This window comes from Leptinotarsa decemlineata, unplaced genomic scaffold (assembly GCF_025532065.1).
Source record: "Leptinotarsa decemlineata unplaced genomic scaffold, Ldec_3_MD MMD2_tig00000008_RagTag_RagTag, whole genome shotgun sequence".
Lineage (NCBI taxonomy): Eukaryota > Metazoa > Arthropoda > Insecta > Coleoptera > Chrysomelidae > Leptinotarsa > Leptinotarsa decemlineata.
This window is the reverse complement of record NW_027412537.1, coordinates 880,925-901,882: the sequence shown is the minus strand read 5'-3', so window position 1 is coordinate 901,882 and position 20,958 is coordinate 880,925. Positions and strand designations below refer to the sequence as shown.

Sequence of the window (20,958 nt, the reverse complement as noted above, 5' to 3'; positions counted from 1 at the left end):
ATGAATCGCTCTGGTAGAATTAGCTGGAACTTTCACAAAAAAAATCCCGTGAATTTCTACCCGAAGTCATTGATATATATTGGAAAGTGTAATTGTACCCTGTTAGATATAAATGGAGACCAGATTTAGAGTTGAGATTTAGTCTATTCCATATCTTCAAATGTCAACTTGGTTGATGAAACGCATGTTGAGAAAAGTGTTGCAGTTCTGTTGTTCGGGAACAGTGCTTGTTTTTGGATAAATTAAATCGAGAAAAAAGTAGCCACGAAGAAAACAATACCGACAAAAGTGAATTAGTTTCATTTATGAATACATTAGATTATTATTTCCTTTGTTGAAAAAAGTATTTTATTTGTATTTAGATTAGTTGCTGTTGTACATTTTTGTTCTGTGATACATTTTCAATTTTTGCAATAACATATTTTTGCTAATAAAGTACCACGTCTTTATGTGTTTAGTGGGCCTTCTGATATCATTTCGTTAACCATATAACTTTAACAACATCACATTAATTTCTAGTTTGATTTTTTACACTTCGAACAAAACCAACGAAGAAAACCCCTGTGATAGTGTCATTTAGTTTCATGACCAATCATGAAGTAGTTTATTAGAATAGATACAATTTTGAGAAAATGTTTTGTATAAATGAAACTTTTATTGAAAAAAGTGAGTTCCTGAGTTAATCAAATTTTTGACATTCAAGTGGCCGTATTCTCAAAGGTACTTCGAAGCGCCAACTTTTGAATTCAAATTCGCGATCAAAGAACAAGAATACATAAGTTTGATTGAACATTTTCTGAGAAGTAACGCGAGTGGTTAAAACGCATATGTACGCCCTTGACTTACACCTACAGACGCATTAACCTCCACGCTCCGCCACTGTTTACCTTTTCTTATCTTTCGTGGATTCTCTACAGGTCTCTCCCGAGCGACTGCATATCGCAAATGAAATGAGTCAGTCGTGTAGTCGCTGTGTTAGGATTACTTTGCCCGTCTATTCTATGCGTTATTCGCTTTGCGTGTAGTGACAAAACAGATGTAGTGACACCGACTCGAAAACAAAAAACGAACGAAACCACGATGACACCTCAATGCACACCAATCTGCCACTACACGAAAAAACCTCTTTTATCTCAAAATAATCACGTGACTATGCTCAACTCCAGCAAATCGAACAAAAAAAAGTTGAAATGTGATAAGGAAAAAAACAGGATCAAGTGCGTGATAGTGGGGGACCAAGCTGTTGGAAAAACTTCTTTGGCAGTTTCCTACAGTAATGACAGTTTTCCTAGTGAATATAAACCGACTGCTTATGATAACTATAACGGTAAGTCTGTTACAAATTGGCTTGTTGCCTCAACTCTTTTTTCTCGTGCTTTGTGCATCGTTGCGGAGGTATTTGAACTACCTTTTGAATGCCGATCTTGAGGAGATATGTAAATTTCGCTACAATAAAAGCTGACTTTCGAATGTACCTACTGTCAAGTTGAAGGTATCTTTTAACTCATCTAACTGAGATGCTGATAGCAGAAACGAGTTTGTCCTTTCCCAAGAGATAATATTTCAGGGCAATTCAGCCGAACGCACTTTTTTCTGACCAATCTGTTGATCCGTCAGTTATAATGAGATTTCAAAAGTTTTTTCTGAAACATTTTTTTCCATTATATTGACAGAATTAACAGTTGAAGACAAAGAATCTCAATCTTAAATACCTATCATTAACAAAGTCCATGAGGTTTCAAAAGCGCGTGAAACATTTCCGGGAACACATAAATGATAAAAATTTGAGAGGGTGAGATCATAGGAATTTTCCGGAATTTTCGTTTTTATCTGATATTGATGTTGTATTCGAAAATGATGTGATGTAGATGTGACGTACCTTAAATTGGTTTTTTGTTATATTTTAACTATTCAAAAGGATTCAAAACATTACACTTTCTGGAATATTCCTGCTATAGAAATGAAATATTCCTGATAGAAAGCATAATTAGGATGTATAAAGACAGTCGTCGATAATAATTGAAGAATATGTAAGTACTTAAGCCATTCTCGAGTGTAATAGCCACTAATGTTCGTACTGATGTATACAGTTTGGCGTGCTTTCTTGAAGAATGAGTGAAGATGGATACTGAAATAAAATTTTTGAATATATGGAGACATTGTAAGAATCATTTTTCCGTTTCACGCCAGTAAAATTCAATTGGCTTCAACATTTTTAACATTTTCTGAGACTTATCTATTATAAATAGGATACCTACAACAGATAACAAAGGTTCTTTTCAGATAACTCACTGCATATGTTTTAACACCAAATTGCGTCTTATCGGGATATGGTAATACTTTGGTAATATTTAGATATATCAAAGAAAAAACTGGAAATGGGTAATAAGAGTAGTTTTTTTTCTGTCATTTTTATTTGAAGTGTCAAAATTATTTAATGAAATATTCATTACTACAGCTGGTCATGAGACTTGTCACTGGTCACTTACCCAAAATAGAGTTGTGTAACGGAGGCCTTCGCTGAAGGCAATGTAACGAAGGGGCAGAGATAGTTTGTTATATTGTCATGATAATGTCATGTTCATAGTCATTCCAAATTATGTCCAGAAAAACATGACAAACATCCAACTAGCAAAAAACTAGCAAAAGATGTGTTGGCACTCGTGTGGGAGTTCCCCACCTTTCTTTAGCTCCGCATTCGGTTGCCTTGCTTACTATTCTTCTCTTTTTCCACAATTGTTTTTTGTTAGTCTCAGTTACAAACGCCTTTATTTATTCATTTATTTATAAACAGACAGGCTGGAATGTCTAACTGCATGTTTCTTATAATCTACAACAACAAATTCAGATAATGGCAACATAGTAGTACTGATCACAATATATTTATCCTAAAGATAATGCAGAATATGAGGCAATATTATAAAGTAGGAATGACTGAGTACCAAGAACTGGTATAGAAGGAGAAGAATACAAATACAAAATGATTTGAAAGTAATCAAGGTTCTTTCGAATATTCCATATGATTGTCTCTGAAGAATTTGTCGTATAAGCGACACATTGTTTTGGTCACTGGTTTTCTCGTGAAAAGCTATTAGCAGAGGAACCCAGGATGCAAAATGAGGATTTATTCGAGCGTCATAGAGACCTATTAGGTTGCAAAGCTTAGATAATAAGAAGAAAAAAATGTTATATAATATATACCTTTTCATCGGTGGGGGAAGATGCTATAGATTATTAAATATGTAAAAAAACTGTTGCATGGGCATACTCGACTGCGTCAGATATTGATACCATCAATGTCCTACGTATTTTTAATAATGTTGGTATGTTAATCTGATCGTTTGCATGATGTGGGTGGTTGTATGTAAGGGTTAAAAATGAAAAAAAAAAAATTTAATCGAGCGCGTCAGATTTTCTAAGGGGGTGTTAAGTGCACCAAAAAAAAGCTCCCATTCAATAATCTGATGATTTCGATCTGACGCAAACTCGCGGCCATTAATATAATGTGCAAAAAAAAATCGTCATTTTGAAATACTCAAGCGCCTCAGATTAAGATATATTATGGTTCATCTTTATGTTTTAGACGTGCTGTCTCATACTCTGACGATTATCTAGAGGGATTCGCCTAATCTGACAAAAAAATATTTTTTTTTTGATCATTGAACTTAATTATTTGAAAAGCTCAAGAAATAGCATGCAAATAAATTAGTGTATGTTTATTAAGTGGAATACTTGTATTTATAAAAAAATAATTTAGAAATGCTCAAAAAAATTTAATTTTTTATAATCAATTGATTAATTAATGAATAAAAAAGAAATGAAACTTGTGGGGACGGAGTAAGAGAGTAATAGATGGAGAAAAAGTGAAAAAGGAATAGAAACGCGGAGAGGGAAATATAGGCATCACACAGCTGCACGCATTAAACTTTCTCGACGAATTTTTGCTATTTCAGCTCGCGGTAATCTTCAGATTATATATTTTTCGATATCATTGAATTATTTTCTTCAAAATAAAAAAATTAGCTACGCTCGAGAATGTCGAGATGACGTTTTTTTACAACTTTGCTGCCCTCCCCTTTGTTTACGTCACTCTCAAATTGTCAGATTACTGGAATATACACTTTTTACCATGTAATTAACTCTCCCTACCTTAATCTGATGCGCTCGAGAATTTCTGATGATCAATTTTTTTTTACTAATCTGATCCTTCATCCTTCACGGGCGGCCTTATATATGGGGCTCATATTTGGTGGAGGTACTTAACCGGGTACAAGGTATCCCTCTGTATATTAATCTGCCGCGCTTCAGTAAATCCCGAAATCCCCGCTTGGGCTCCCCTATTATATAGTTCGAGGGCTTAATCGGGATCGTGTAAAACTATATGGAAATGACTATTTTATCATTTCGACGTATTTACCTCTTAAAGAAGAATCTTCATTTTTATCTCGCTTTCAATCGTTGTACCCAGTATATATCAAAACTGATACTGAATATCGGAGCGAACTAGGAATAAAGCACAAAACAAGCCATTCGTGATGTTGATATTTGTATAATGATTATAAAAATGTAATGAATAGTTAATCCGAATCTGAGCTGGAAGGGGATTTTTTTAGAGGAAATAACTTTTTGCTTTCTTCCTTTCTTCAGAAGATTCAAGTAGAAAGCCAGAAACTGAATCTGATGTTGGCATTTCTGATTTTATCAGTTCTTAAACTATATAACATGATTATTCCTGCTAATGTACAATCAGTTTGTTTCTTCTGTTTGTTGCATTGTATGTTTCTCTACCATCGTTTCTCAGGGTTCCTTTCATCCTATAAGACTGTTTCCAATATTTTACAATTTAACATCCCCTGTAACTTTAATTTTCGACTACGGTATTAAATTTTGTACAAACTATTATGGTCTACAAGTATTCAAGCTGTTGAACTGTTTTTCGATGTCTATTTTAAAATTTTTGTAATGGTTTTTTGTCTTTGTGTCACAGTCCTTGTATTTATTTTATTCTTCAATGTTTGTATTTCTCTTTCCTAGTCATTTTCCCAATAAATTCCAGAATTAATCCGTTTTCTTTATAGAGTTTATTATTGCTCAAAACACAATATATTTTCATAATGCCTACCGCATTTATGATCTCTTGTTTGTTTTTTTTTCATAGGGTTTCACTTACTTTTTCTTGGTCTTTTCATTTGCCTCGCCTGGCATAAAAAAAGTGACAGTACATCTGTTCACCTTTTTGTGCTATATTCGACCGTTGTTATCTTGCTTTAATCTAGCTTGTCTTATTTTCATGTAGAATCAATTATTATTTCCCAAATTCATAATTTATTTCTTGAAGTTTTCCAAATTATGTAATAGGTTTTCATAAATTCATTCATTCATTTTCTATATACAATTTTTTTCATTAAAAAACATGAAATTGCTAATTCGTAAATTGCCTTTGGGAATTTTTAATCAAGAAACCATATCGAACACAACACCGAAATTTATTCATGGCCTTTTTGGCATTTACCTGTACATTTTATTGGCCAGAACTGTGCATGAACATTCCTGAAAGGGCTTTGACAAGCTATTCATAAATTAATTTCACTCAAAAGTGCATTTACCTGCAAGTTCCTAGGTGAAGGTCCGAAGTCTTCATTAGCATGCATACCTTTCGTTCGACATTCGCCGTTTGAATTCAAATTTTTTGAGAAATTACTCATTTGACGTGGGAAATAATTTGATGAAGATATAATAATGATTTTTTGATAAGATATGCATATGAATGATTTATCAGGCACCTATTCGGTGAACTCCTTTGAAAATAAATCACCTGATTGGATCATTTACATGTTGTTGCGCATTGGTGGTCGATTTTTCATGGAAGTACGGTTAGTGATTGCACTGTGGATTTCCACTTAGACAATCAAGTAGCTGAATAAGTATGCCAAGGCTATTTTCCGGGTTTTTTTGGCCGTAGTCTACAGGTTTTTATGACCGCCGTTTCGTCTACTACTGCGTGAAATCATATTGTTGGCTGCGTTATGTTGGTGATACGTTCATGGTATAGCAAGATGGTGAAGAGACACTAAACGATTTTCCATTATATCTAAACTCTTTCAACCCAAAAATCCAATTCACAATGGAACGAGAAACCCAAGGGACTATAATCTTCTTGGATGTTTCCGTGAACAGGTTTGAAGACGGGACATTGGGCTATAAAGTGTACAGGAAACCAATACACACCTATACGTATCCGAAAAAAAAATTGTAACCACGTCAAAAGAGAGGGGTAATTAAAACGTTGGTTGAGAGGGCCTGACGCATTTGGGAACCTGAGAGTCTCCTTGAGGAACTGAAACCTAAAATATACCTTCGAAGGGAACGGGTACAGCAAAGTAGAATTCGATCAGAGCATTAGGAGAGGGAACGCCAAAGTAACCCCAACCAGGCCCGATAAGGGAAAATCTTTCCTCCCCTATGATCAATGATCAATACACTCAATGTTAATATTTATAATATATTGCCACGCACTTTTAGATCTACGTATATGTAGTTTCAAGAGGTTTACCAAAAACTTTTTACACATTGTTTTTATAGTGTCAACGAGTACCTGGCCACACCAACTCACATGTTTGAATCTGAATAACTTTAATTGTGGCCTTCAATTACCATATTATTTTTTAAATTTTAATAACCATATTCTTTACATCATGTTTGTATCTCTCATATACATATGCGTCACCACTGGTGATGATTGTGTTATTTTTTAATTCACTTGTAATCTATTCGAAATGTTTGTTGGTTGTTCATATGCTTGTATAGCTCAAACATTATTGTTTTGACTTGCTACAAATGTAATTATTTTTACATAACGTGGTTGAATGAACTATCTATTTATCTATGATAAAAATGTTATAGACCAGATTGGGAGGTTCAAGAGAAACACGATGCCAAACCAATATTTAGGCTAACGAAAACTATCTAAGAAAGTCTGAGGTCAGCTAAGGAACCAAGAGAGCCTCCAGAAACACCCGGGGTATACCGGATCCCTGGTAGCTGCGAGTGGGTCTACATTGAAACCACGAAAAGGAGGTCGTCTGCTCGGATAAACCCACAAATATGTTGTAGCAGAATATGATCTCAAAAAAAGACACCCATATTATATTATTTGAAGACACACAAATACTCGATGAAACCCAAAATTACTAAATTACTATCCAAGAATATATATATATATATATATATATATATATATATATATATATATATATATATATATATATATATATATATATATATATATATATATATAGAGGCAATAGAAATTCAGAAACACAGGGACAATTTCAATACAGAGGACGAGGCAATGAACATTGGTAGAATATGGCTACCTGGCCTTAATTATACAATTTAATCCAATTAAGAGAAACGCCCACCAATAATTATATAAAACCAGGGACAAATTCTAACATTGTAGTTTCTGCGTTGAGAACAACTCGAGACCGTTAGTTCATCACCATTGATATCTACTGCAGTAGTAGATGAAACATCTGGCATGAATACCACGGCCAAAAAACCCGGCAAATGGCTTTGACATGGTGATCCCCCGATTGTTAGTATCCACAATAGGGTGATCACCCGAAAACGAATGTGGATACTAATAATCGAAACGTTGTGAATTAACTTGACTTGGAATCTCTTAACTTTTTAATTTTATTTTACTTATTTATTGTTCAATTTGTTCGATTTTTACTTGTATTTTATTTCACTATTATTTCATTTCAGGTTTTTTGCTTGATATAATTGTTTTTTCTCCGCTATTATTTTTTTTTTCATCTTCTTTAATTTTTATGTTCTTTTTTTAGTTCTTTCAGGGATTTCAAATCATTTTATACAATATCAGAGAATGGAAGTCCGAACTAATGACACTGAGTATATTGTAAGCAACCTAAATTGACCCATACAATCAAATATCTAAATTCGAAACTCTCGAGAATATTATACAAGATTGTAAGTACCGTTAATTTTTGGCCTTTGAAACACAATCTGGGAGTTCAAAAGTTATTACAAATCTGAATGAATATACACTAGAAAAGATTCTGGAAGGTGAAAAATATTTTGGATATGTATTTTCTAAAACGAAATAAATGAGTTCCACGATACATATGGTAAAATCACATGAGTAAAATGTATGAAAATTACTGAGGAGATTATAAAACCGCAAAAACTTAATGGTATACTCATCTTTGACATAATGCAAAAAACAGAGATACCTACTCTAGCTGTTACCCTCGATATTTTCAAGATATTTATATGTTGATTCAACTTCAGTTCTATGACTGGCTCGTTGGTTTTTGTTCAGTGCTTGCTTCCCAGCTCTTTCAAATATTGTTTCTTACAAGGGGCTATTGATGGATCTCCATCAATGGATTCTTCAACACCACCATAGGTGTTTCTCAAGGATCAATACTTTATTCAACTCTTCTTTCGTCATGAAGTATTGGGGGTGTTAAATTGGATAATAATTGGCACAATAAACTGATTGGCAGCTTCTTTAAAACTCGCATCAGAAATCTGAACACTTTCTTTCATTCCGTTATTTTGGAATTTTTGGACATTGTGGATTCTACAGCGCTAGTAGTGAATGACATTTCGCTCTGAAAATATACTTTTGAGTGAAGTGCAAATTATTCAACAAGAAAGTTTGTTCTGTGGGTGATGTTGACTAACCGACTAATTAGTTGTCGAGCCATTGAAATAGGCATACTGTTTGTTCGAAAGTAAAATTGGAACCTATGACGTACAAGGAATCCAACAAAATAATTTGAGTTAAATTAGCTCGTAACTTAGTGAAATCACAAATTTTTCAGGTTACGTTTTGTCTGTGGGGTTACCAACTTTTGATTAAAGTATAAAGCACAGTTTCGAAAGCTACTTTTATTTTCAGTTTTCTGCATCTTGGTTTATATGGAATGACAATAAGCTATGACTAATCAACTGTTTGAAGTCTCGAAGACAATTTCTACATTTAATTTCTAATATACATTGATATTGGCTAGGCTTCTAATAACATTTTTCTCAATATCGTATACTTCTTTGCTTAAGAAGAACGTATAACAAGTTCCATCCTCTTCACGAGTCTATAATGGTGTATAAAGTCCTCTACCTTACTTCCATTTCTACAAAAAATCATATTATTTTAATGTGTTCTCATTGTTTTCAATCGTTCCGGTACCAAAATCGATAGACTATTTTGAATGGGTCATTCAGCTCAGACAAATTTGCATGGTAGAGAATTGCTTTCTGTTCGAAAAGTGTGTCCACAGACATCTCGAGGGTATGACAATGACAAACCTATTTCCTTTATCTTGAAGATCTTACTAGTCAACTGATTTGCAGCGGCAAACTTGATCAACCTCAGTAATGAAATTATATTTTGAACTACACACACAGGGAAAGGTTATTCACAAAAAAAAAAAAATGTATTCATGAGTAATGAACCTTTTACAAAGTGATGGAATTTTGTTTGCTAATCGACGAGCGTCTCTTTCAACCCCCAGTCTTTCGAAGTAAAGAGCACCAAACGTTGTTATCTTTGTGATCATCCAAAACAATAAATAAGTCAATTCAGTTTTTTGATGATTCGATTGTAAAACAGTATCTTACAAAATATTGACGCCACTTTGTATTGATGAAATAATTGTTGATATTCTGTGATAAACACATTATGAGCAATTATTCCGTAGTTCAGTAGCTTACCGTGCTACTGACATTAAAAGAACTCAATTAACTACTAATTTATCCGTATAAGGACGCCAGTACGATAATATATTTTAATAGGTATTAATAGGAGCTGCGCACTTGATATAATTCGAAATTAGCACTTCTTGGGTCGGATGTCAAGAGGTTAACTGTTCAATTTTATTGTTAATGATATTAAAACTGCGAGAAAACTATGTGACGGCTAGAGGAAAAGAGTAGGAGTTGGGTAGTAGTATTTTTATCAGTGGTAGATATCTCATTTACAACATCCTGTGAGGATTCACACCTGTATTGAATTTTAAAGCTGGTCTATGACATCAATCGGTTATAAATATAATCTTTGCACCGTTCCAGTCATTAACTTTTTTGCTGTCATCTGAACACAAAGACATTTGAGTGTACAGTAGTTACTGAAACAAGTCGTAAACTCTGTCCATCCAACAAACAAAATAACCCAAACAATAATAGATGCATGATCAAAGCATGATCACCACGCATATTTGCATCTATTGGCTGAAGTAAACAAGTCTCTTTACACTGGCCAATCAGATTTAACTGCATTCGGCTGGCGGAATTCATTCAGGTATATCGCTACAGGTCAGAGTAGTGAGTTTCGTTTTAACGTCTGTGGTGTGTACACATACGGTATTTTATAAAGTTTAAATACCGTATCTGTACAAGCAGCCTTGTCTGGGATATCACATGCACTATGCATGATAATGTTTTGGATCACTTTGTTGCCTAGATGGACAGGATATATTGATATTTTTTCTAATCACAATTTTTGCCCATTATATTATTATGTTTCTAGATTCTAGATGAGTGGTGTTTCAAAGAGAACACTTAATTGAGGTATTGTGCCACAAATTAGATAAGTAAACCTTATTACAACTTATCTGAAGGCGACGTAGATAACATAAATCATTTGTTGTTTTCCAAATTTCTAAAACAACTGTAAAATATGAAAAATGCAGTTCAGTGCAATATAAATATTCACATATTTATGTACATGGTGTTTTTTGTTACTAGGAACTGTTTGCTTGGGCAGAAACTGCTTGCCGTTTGTAATTTTGTTTCTCATATTCGCATAAGACATAAGAGTATGTCTTTTTTTTCCTTTGTATTGTTTGCAGGTAAGGAAACCGTTATACATACCTGTTTTATTCAGGTGTTCTCTAAATGGAGTTTCCAAAGAGTAGATCTTTATTTTGAGGCTGATCCTAGCTTTTTCAGTTATTGTCTTTAACGATGCCTTCATTTATATTTTCTCAATATTCTTTAGGTGTCTTGATGAATAATTTCCACACCAATGATTTTGATAGTTCCACAACTGATTCAGGGAGAATATGCGGAGTAAAAAGCCTTGACATCTTCCCTTATAAAGACGCCATTATGGAATCGACAGAGGTATCAATACATCTATCATATAGCTTTTATGCAAACGACTAAAATGTTAGACTAATTGGTCCCAAAGCTTTCACTAAATCTTGTCAGATTTTTAGGTTTCTGTATGAAGGTGTCCCTATGTGTTAGATACATATTTCTAATAGTCAACTTCGCTCTGAGGATTGCACACAGAAGTTCCGCTTCTTTTTATATTGGGCTGTATAAATGCAGTCTGAACCCAGCTAGGACGCTGGTGATAGATTTGTAATTTCTGATGCATAGGAAGTAGCTTGTGGAGAAGAGTTCTTTTCATCTCTACTGTTTTGTAAATCTAATACTTTGGTCCCTTTGACATCCTCGCATTTCCTTCTCTATAATAATTCGTTAATTGATATATCAAAAAAGTTATGGATATTCAAAAAAGGAACGTTTCGTCTGCCACAGCGGTATAAATATTCAGTGGTGTATGCGTTGACAGTAAATAAATAAATATTTAGAATCAAATTCTTTCCTAACCTCAAAAATGTCTAGTAAGAATGAAAAACTCAACATAACTTTTCCTTTTGACTCTTTGTTCGATAAACACATGTTCATTTTATTGATGTTATGAAATATTTCAAATTGGAATATCAATAAAGACTTTACCAAGAATCGAAAGCGGAAATGCTGAAAATAAGTAATGGCAATGCCAGGAAGCGATAGAATGTAATAAAGAAAGCACCAGGAACTAAATATTTATTTTATTCACGACAACCATGCAAGAATTATAAACAGCAACACAGTTGTTTATTCGTTTTTGTTTTTTACTTTGTCGTTCGAACGCTTTGTTCCGTATATGAAAATGACTACCTTGGCCCCTATTCTTGTGACCGATGTTTTCGAAAGCAACGGTTCATATAAATGTTACCTCTTTTACTCAGACAGATTTTCAAATTAAACCTCCTGATACATTGAAACCGCATTTTAAACGAAACTATTTTGTGACTTTGCATTACATATACTCACAGGGTGGGCCAGTGAAAACAAAGCAAGGCTAGTTTCTTATCAATAGAAAAAAACCGCTCGTACCCGACGATTTTCATTTTATTTATCTTATCATTCTCATTACCTTCCGGTAGGGTGGAATCCAACTCTTACATATTGAATGGGGTCAGGGGTCAAGCGATAGGTACCTCATTTGAAAGGTCATCGATTTCTTTTTCCAACGATTTCCACTGTTTAGAATTTGATTAGGTAGATATTGAAAACAAGTTAACAGGTACAGGCACCGCTCTTAGAGCGCCTTAAGAATTTTTTGATGTTAGCCTTCTGCTTTCCTATAGTGTTGAAGATTTTGTTCAAACAAAGCTCTCTCAGAGGTTCTGAAGCATTTTGAGTCATCTGGAGATGTGAGTAATCTAGAGATGCTGGTTGAGTTTAATAGATTTTTTTAAGTGACCCCTCAAAAAAATCTAAATGATTCAAATCTGGTGACATTGCGGATCACTCAACTTATCCTTTTTGGGTGATCCATCCATCAGAAACAGTTTGAGTAGAGCCAAGTAGATGATAGCACAACCAGCTATCGAAAGCGCTCGCATATAATAAATAGAAGGTATAAAGCTTCAGACCCTTCTTGTGACATCTGTCACAAGAAGGATATATATATATATATATATATATATATATATATATATATATATATATATATATATATATATGAGTAATATATATATATATATATATATATATATATATATATATATATATATATATATATATATAGAGAGAGAGAGAGAGAGAGAGAGAGAAAGGGTAGTCGTTGCTGACTAGTTAAGAATAAAAACTGTTGGATAGTGGGGTATTGCAGCAAGTAAATGAGTTCTCTTTTAAGTTAGTCCAAGCTTTCGGAAAATTTTATTTCCATCATCAGGGAAACTATAATAATATAAATTTTACAGTGAATTTAAAAATATTAGCTCAAGACTTACATCTTATGTGAGGATGGTTACATTGATGTTGAAGAAGAAATGATGAGAGATTGGTGAAGATGAAACTTGATAAACAATTCTGAATGATTAATATATTGAAAATATATTTTTCTGTTAGACCGTTACTGACCTCGTGTGTGCAGGATTAAAATGAACGAGACCAAGGCTAGAATTTTGAAATATGACACAGTGACTACTGACAAGTGAAAGAAGGCTTAAATTTTTTCCACTAGGAGTACCAAGTGTACTCCTAGTGGAGTACACTTGGTACTCCTAGTGTTTGGTTTAAAATTTTATGATTAGATTAAAATTGAGATCTGTTATACAATGGAGTTGTTCAAATTGATATTATTCTTGTAAAAGCTCTTGTCTAGAGTCAATGAGTAGGAATATATTTCACTTAAGTGATTAATGTCTGCTCTTTTGTTCATACAATTATTATTTTAAAATATGTAGGACATTTCTAGAAAGGACCTCTTAACTGAGCTTGCTTCAGTGGTTAACATTTTCATTGAGTTATAATCCATATGGTGGTCAAACTTATTCACATGGTCTGCTAAGGAGCATCTTTCTGGGTGTAATCTACAGTCACTTTTGAAACCCAGTCCAATGTCTCATCATTTCTTCTTCAACATCAATGTAACCATCCTCACATAAGATGTAAGTCTTGAGCATGTAATATTTTTGAATTCACTGTAAAATTTATATTATTGGAGTTTCCCTGATGATGGAAATAAAATTTTCCGAAAGCTTGGACTAACTTAAAAGAGTATTCATTTACTTGCTGCAATACCCCACTATCCAACAGTTTTTATTTATATAAAATATATATATATATATATATATATATATATATATATATATATATATATATATATATATATATTTTGGAATTTCTTCCTGACGTTTGAAACTAGAACAGATATCGTAATCACAACTAAATGGAAAAAAGAGATTTCCGTGTAATTGAAAGTAGTTGTTACACATGGAACTTTTTCTTCCATGTTTCACCAGAAAGAAACTTCTCTACAGATCTACAAATCTTTGAAAATAATTTCTATTTTTGTATCAATTAGTTTAATTCTCGGTAGAATTGTTGTCCAGTAAGAAGATTTTTTAACATGGTCACTTTCTGAATTTTCAAAAATTCAATTTTTCTTCCACATTGTACAAAAATTTGATTGTATTTCTTGAATTCATTGAATATATCCCAGAAAGTGTAAAAAAATAATAAAAGTCCATAGTTGGGTCTGCCAAGAAACACCTCTATTGAAAACACTTTTTGACACTCTCGACACGCAATAATCTTCTCTGTGTAATTATTACTGTTGAGAACCTTATGGAATAATATAAATTTCATTCACCTGGTATAGTAGGGTTTCGGAAAGTGAAACAACTTGAGACATTTGTTTTATTCGCTTACTTGTAAAATTGCAATACCCAAATTATTAACGGAATCCTTTCAAATGCGAACCCGACCCTGACCATAGCTGTCAGACCTGATATAAAGAACTTCACGAGCTCCAGCTTGTTCACCTGAGCCAAGAGGTCAGACTTGAGGCTGCTTTGTTGACCTTGTATAGCAAGTCCATTTCCTTAGATAGAAGTTACAAACTTGTAACCTTATTGATCTCTATATAGACGCAATTATATTATGTCGCATGTATTAACAAGTGTATTATTATTTTCTGAAAGGTTGAGTACTGTCGTGATAAGAATTCGACGTTCACCACGTCTTTTGTAGCTGGAAAAACTGGTTTATTACCTAACCGTGTTGAAGATAGTCTACCAAAGCAGGTGAAAGTATTTTTTATTGTCGATATCCGTATCTTATTATAAATTACACAAACTAATTCTCAATTTTTATTTGAGAACTCAGCAAACATCGTCTTTTGTTCTTCACAACTTCAAGTTGTTTGACAATATTTTTAAAGATTACGCTGTCGCCAGAATGAATTAGTAGAAAATGGTTCCTACGACACTACTTTTAAAAGAAATTGTCACTTGTGTTACATCTTTGGAAAGACAATTTTATGTTCTATCTATATCATTAGTCTAAAAAATATACAGGTTTTTCTTGACTTGGTTAGTTTTTTTCAAGGACAAAAAACAAGCACTGCAGGAAAATCCTTAAGGCGCTCTCAGAGCGGTGCCTGTGCGATTTTTCTTTAAAATACACGTTCGTTCCGAATTTGAAAAACAACTGAACGTCGCCGTGTACGATGATTTCGTTACCACTCGGTATAACAGAGAAAAAAAATGTATTTGTATGATTATAATTAACATTGCTTTTTTTTAAGTTTCAGTATCGAATAGAATTGGCCGATACATCTATATCAAAACTGATTAACACAGTTTAGGTACCGCTTGTCAAATCTAGGAAGTGACTTGTAACGTGTTCGCAACGTTTTTTCCACTGCTCTCGAGAAAACGAAGTGGATAATTCATCACATAAACTTTCAACGGGTTGCAATTGAATTTCACATTTTTATTAGTCACATATTGTTTCGGTGACGCCCATACTAATTCTATTGGGTTCAAATATGGATGATAAGAAGGCAACCGGAGTACAGTATGTTCGTGATTTTCCATAATCCTATCAATTTCATACAACTTGAATCATGGTTTGTGGATTTTAGTAATGGAATAGAGATGAATTTTCAGCAAATCATTCGTGAAATGAATGTTCCGCCGTGTTAACCATTATCTCTCTCATCTTTCCTTGAGGACATGTTTGAGCACTTTTCATATTGAACATCGTAGTATGGGGCATTGTCTATAACCAAAACGCTTTTTTCTGGAAGATGGGGAATTAACATTTCTTGTAATCACTTTTTTGTAATTGTCGTAATTCATTTCGCTATGACAGTCGCCCGATTTCGTGTTGGATTTGAATTCTAGATAGTTTTTCACAAATCCATTTTCTCCTCCTACATTCACAATTGTCTCTGCCCTTTTGAAACTGGTGCAAGCAACAATCCATTCAAATCATCATTCCAACTCTTCTCATGGGTATGTGAAGCAGGGATAAATATGTCATCCACATAAATTATTGTTCGACTTTATTCAAGGTGTTTCTTCATGTCCCTGAGAACATTTCTTCGCAACTGCTGAATCTTCGGCTTTTTCATGAGCAATTTTCTATTTTTGTTTTCATTTTCCTTCATCTGAACCCTATTTCTTTCATTACTTTCCTCAGAGACTCATAAGATTTCTTGTAACCAGTTTTGTCAATGAATTTTTCATGTATGCGGCCTAAGGTGGGATTTTTTTCTCAGTAATGTAATAATTGATTATATATCGACGAAGAAGGCCCTTGTCGAAATTATCAAAATCTGCTTTTGATGATTTTCTACGTATTTTTTATTAGGCGTTAAAAAAGAAGATGCCTCACCATTTTCAATTGTTTCATTTCAGGAGCAATTGTTTTAATGCTACCCAAACTAACAACCGTCGCTTTGGCACAAAGCTCTTGAACTTTTTTTCAGATATGTGGTTGTGCCCGTATCAGCTTCTCGTTGCATGAAAAAAAGTTCATTAGCAATCACCTCTCTCGTTGGGCCACACAAAACTTTTTTTTCAATTTCGATTCGAATGCCATTTTCTTAGAGCACAGACAAGATTGTCGTTAAGACTGAACTCCGATCGTCGTAAAGGGTTTTCTACCACGCGCATCTCAGAGGAGGTCCTAAGTCCTAAGCCGAGACTCTGAAGTCGCTTCCTAGATTTGACAAGCTGTATACAAATATGCGATACGTATTTCGCTATGTTTTGAACAACGGGAGACCGAAGCTCTGCTGAAATATCTCGCAAAATCCATACGCAAACAAAATATTTTGAGAGACAATATAGACCTAACTTTCTTGCAAATACTAATAGACTGATAGACTCTCCACAAAGATGTGAGACTCATGTTCAGAAGATTCTTTCAGATACATACTTGAAGTAAGAGCGCATTAGTAACAACTACTTTCACAATATGAAAAATTACAACAAAAATCATCGTAAACACGAGTCCAAGCATTCGTCACTGAAATGAAATGTCATCTCATATTCCTTTCATAAATTACGTTGTGTAGCGTTACCGCGAATGATACCTGTTTTAATTCCATATCGAATGTTTGGTGTACAAATAGGAAAAAGTTATTTACGTATAATTTTCAATACTCATGTGTTTGAAAGTAGTTATTTAGAATTCTGAATATTAATTGAAGACAGTTAATTTTTTAATCTGAAAGTTTTCCACATTTTTTGTATATAAATTGGGAAATAGAACACCAAAAAAGGTTTTTTCCCAAAAAGCAATCCCCCCTAAAAATAATCTCTTTTCAATTTAAACGAAGTCACTTTCATTTTAACGTTTCTCACTGCAATTAAGAACTTAGATGATTTCTTTCATAAAATAATTTCAGGAGTTCATTGAAAAATCCGTAAACGGATTTTTTACATTAAAAAAAACGTTTTCACAATTTCATCATATGTTGTGAAATATTATTCACCATAATCGGTTGGTAACCGGGCGGTTCGACGTGGGTGCTTGGTTCACTCAGTCAATTGGCCGATGTGTGAGTCGATGGTTCAAGCCCCAGGCTGAACGCTCGATTTTCACTTGCTATCGTCCAACCCGTGTTAAGAATCACACGTTAAAAGGTAAGACCTCGTTAGTCCTTATTTCTCTCAAATTTCGACTTCTGAGGGTCGTTCGCAGGGGAGCGATAGATGGTTAACATAAAAAACATATTTTAAAGATGCATAATTACCAGCAGAATATGCAATAACTTCGTCAAACGTGTCGAGACTTCACTATTCGCGGTTTAGTAAACTGTTTGATAGACATTTCACAATAAATGGTTATTTAAATACATTATTTTATTGTTTTTTATTGCTTTAAAAATGATATTTGGTTGTTTAATACAATCTTGTTATGAGATCATAGGTGTTTCTGATATAATAAATAAACATTCTACCTGGAAATAGGAAAAAAACAATGATCATTCATTTCGCTGAAAGCATTTATATATTAATTAGCTAGTATTAAAAGTTTTGTCCGTTTTAATGAGTCTACTTCAAACTGTAATATATTGGTGAATATTTATTCAATTCAATCGAAATAGAGCACCTATGCCAACATAATCCAAGTCCATTAATTGTGTCAGCATACAAATTGTTTACTTGGGATTCGATGAAGTCGACGAAGAGCGTTTTTGCTTGGTTCTGATTGGAAAAAGTTCTAACCGGTGAAAAAGTTATCGAAGTGCTTGAAAAGATGGTAGGTTGGCGACAGATCCGGGAGTATGGTGGATGAGGGAGAACTTCCACGCTCAATTTGTTTCATTTTCGGACGGTGATTTGTGAAACGTGCAGACGGGCGTTGTCGTGGAGCAGGATCGGACCTCTTCTGTTGACCAGTGCCAGCTGTTGCTGCTGCTGACGCAATTTTTGGTACATTATCAATTTCCTCATAATAGGGCTGGCTCTGTTGTGATAGTTTGGCCCGGTTGCAGAAAGTTATAGTTAATCACACCAGCCGCTGACCACCTTTGGGAAGTGCCTAGGTGGCTCATCGGTGTCCAACCATTGTCTTGAACATCTCGTGTTGCCCTAGAGTAGAGGAACCACTTTTCATCACTCGTGATGACCCGATCCAAAAAATAATCGTTTTGTTGCGCAACAGCAATAAAGAACAGATCTCGATACATTGATACTGTCATTGCCAAATGCCTGATCAATTTTTCGGGCTGTAATTCATGAATGCGCATAATTCTTCATAAAGTGGCATTTTTAACACTTTCTACTTTACCAATTAGAGCGGAACTAAATAGTTGAAATAACACCATTCTGTGTTTTGTAACTGGAGCAACAGTGTGTCCAATATTGTTTTTCAGTCTGCTAGAGAACGGTTACTGAATTACAGAGATCGAAAGATAATAAGAGACTCATCTAAAAATAACAAGATCCATTATAAAGATAAACTCCGGAAGTCGACCCGTCTCACCACACATGACCAAATTGTTTAGAAATATTGGTTTTAACATTTTTCAAACTGACGTATTATAATGAAAATACGTAAAAGCTTATATACGAAAAGTTCTGTTGAGTAATGGAATACATTGCAAAATTCTGAATTTAATTGAGTTATTTGCGATATTTTTGTTTTCTTTGGTTTCCTCAAAATATGGGGGATGAACCGAAAAATGTTATTGATTAATCTGGTGTTTAGTAGAACAATTTAACAAAATAGTTGAGTAACGTCCATTTATATTGAGAATAGCTATTCAGAAGTGATGATGAATACTCCCTTACGAAGGCACCATGTATGAAATTGACTCTTGTTTTCTTTGATACGCGGGTTTGAAGTTTTTTTATCCTATAGACCGCGTCTCCATAGGGGAATCATCATCGGCATATATTGGGTTGGGGTTTGGTTCAAAGGAAGTGGTACTATTCGATCTTCCACTACCTGTTACTCAGCCAACGGCCATGACGTGACATAGTACCACTAATGAGATCTATGGTACATATCGAAACAGCATTGTGTAGTATTCAATTATGGACCTTTTTTAGACTTTGTTATAATCTAATTGTTATCAACTTGAATAATATCATAAAAGTTTAAGAGGAACTCATTGAATATATTCTGCTTTCTCGTAGACACAAGCTATTGATAATTGATGATGAATACCTATCTGTTGAATTTCACCAGGTGCCTCAACTGAGCCATCGATATTTATAATTTCTTAAGAATATGTGTCATTTTTGCAAGATACTCCAAACTCTTTTTCTAGATACTTACTTTCCATTTTCATCATGATGGTAACCTCATTGGCAAAGTAGGTACTTTAAAACCTTCGAACAGAAATTGTAAAAAGCCGATAATGTGATGTGATGATGACGAAATCGTTAGAGAAATCTACAGTGTGGATAAGAACTTATGTTATTACTTTTGTAACTTTACCCCCTCTTCAGAATAATCCCAGGGTTTTTGCAATGTATTGTTTCTTCTTTGGTTATTCTTCCACTAGCTTCATTCCAACAACAAATCTTCATATCTCTACTGGTCATTTCGTTTGTTGGTGTTTCTTTTGAGATATTGATGATAAATATGATTTCCCCAATGGAAATGGGAACGTATTTATTGTGAAATTCAACAGTTTATAAAACTTTAACCATTTTGTAGAAAACGAATTGTTCCTGTGGTCATGATAGTCTAAGATATTTGTACTATAATTCCAAAATAGTAGGCATTAAATTCTCAGAAATGACAGACGTCTTTGCCCTAATCTAATCTATTTCTTGCAGTGGCGTACGGAAATTATAAGGGATAAGATAAGGGAAAATGATAAAATATATAGAATCATAACCTTGCCAACAATGTTTTCGTTTCAGTGCACTAATATTTCTCAGAATTTAGTGCCTACTATTATGGAATTGTATCAAAGTAAGATCGACCTCCACCAATCTGTTAACCAGGTGAAAATTATATTTTAACAAATAAAATATGTTTATGAATGTGTACCAATAGGGTTGAAGTGAAAAACAATTCACGGGTATAATCAATTAAAATTGATTGCCGAACGATTCATAGTCTAATGTCTAATCGAAAGTATACAACATACGCAATATGCAGTTGATCGGTAGCTTATCTTTTTCTTCTCTTCTCCATTATGCAAGGCGCACACTGAGACGGGAACAAGACGTGCAGATTCGTTTCTCTTTCTATAGTTTCTTATGGCCGGGCGCGCACTAAGGCAGACAAAGGACTGGCACATGCCAGGACAGGAACAAGACGTGTCCTTTTTCTATCTTGTCATGTTCTTGTCCTGTCCTGCGCATACTGCGACAAGACGTGAATATT

At 34.0% G+C, this 20,958-nt stretch overlaps 1 protein-coding gene across 1 annotated transcript in view; it reads left to right on the top strand.

Moving 5' to 3' along the window:
* The first annotated feature begins 931 nt into the window (after positions 1-931).
* The window catches only part of LOC111507688 (cdc42 homolog), a 106,277-nt gene continuing 86,250 nt past the window's right edge, over positions 932-20,958 (top strand). Inside the window, exon 1 of the mRNA XM_023163039.2 lies at positions 932-1,327. Within this exon, the coding sequence (XP_023018807.1) occupies positions 1,081-1,327 (247 nt within the window). The 5' untranslated portion in view covers positions 932-1,080. The remainder of the gene's footprint in view (positions 1,328-20,958) is intronic.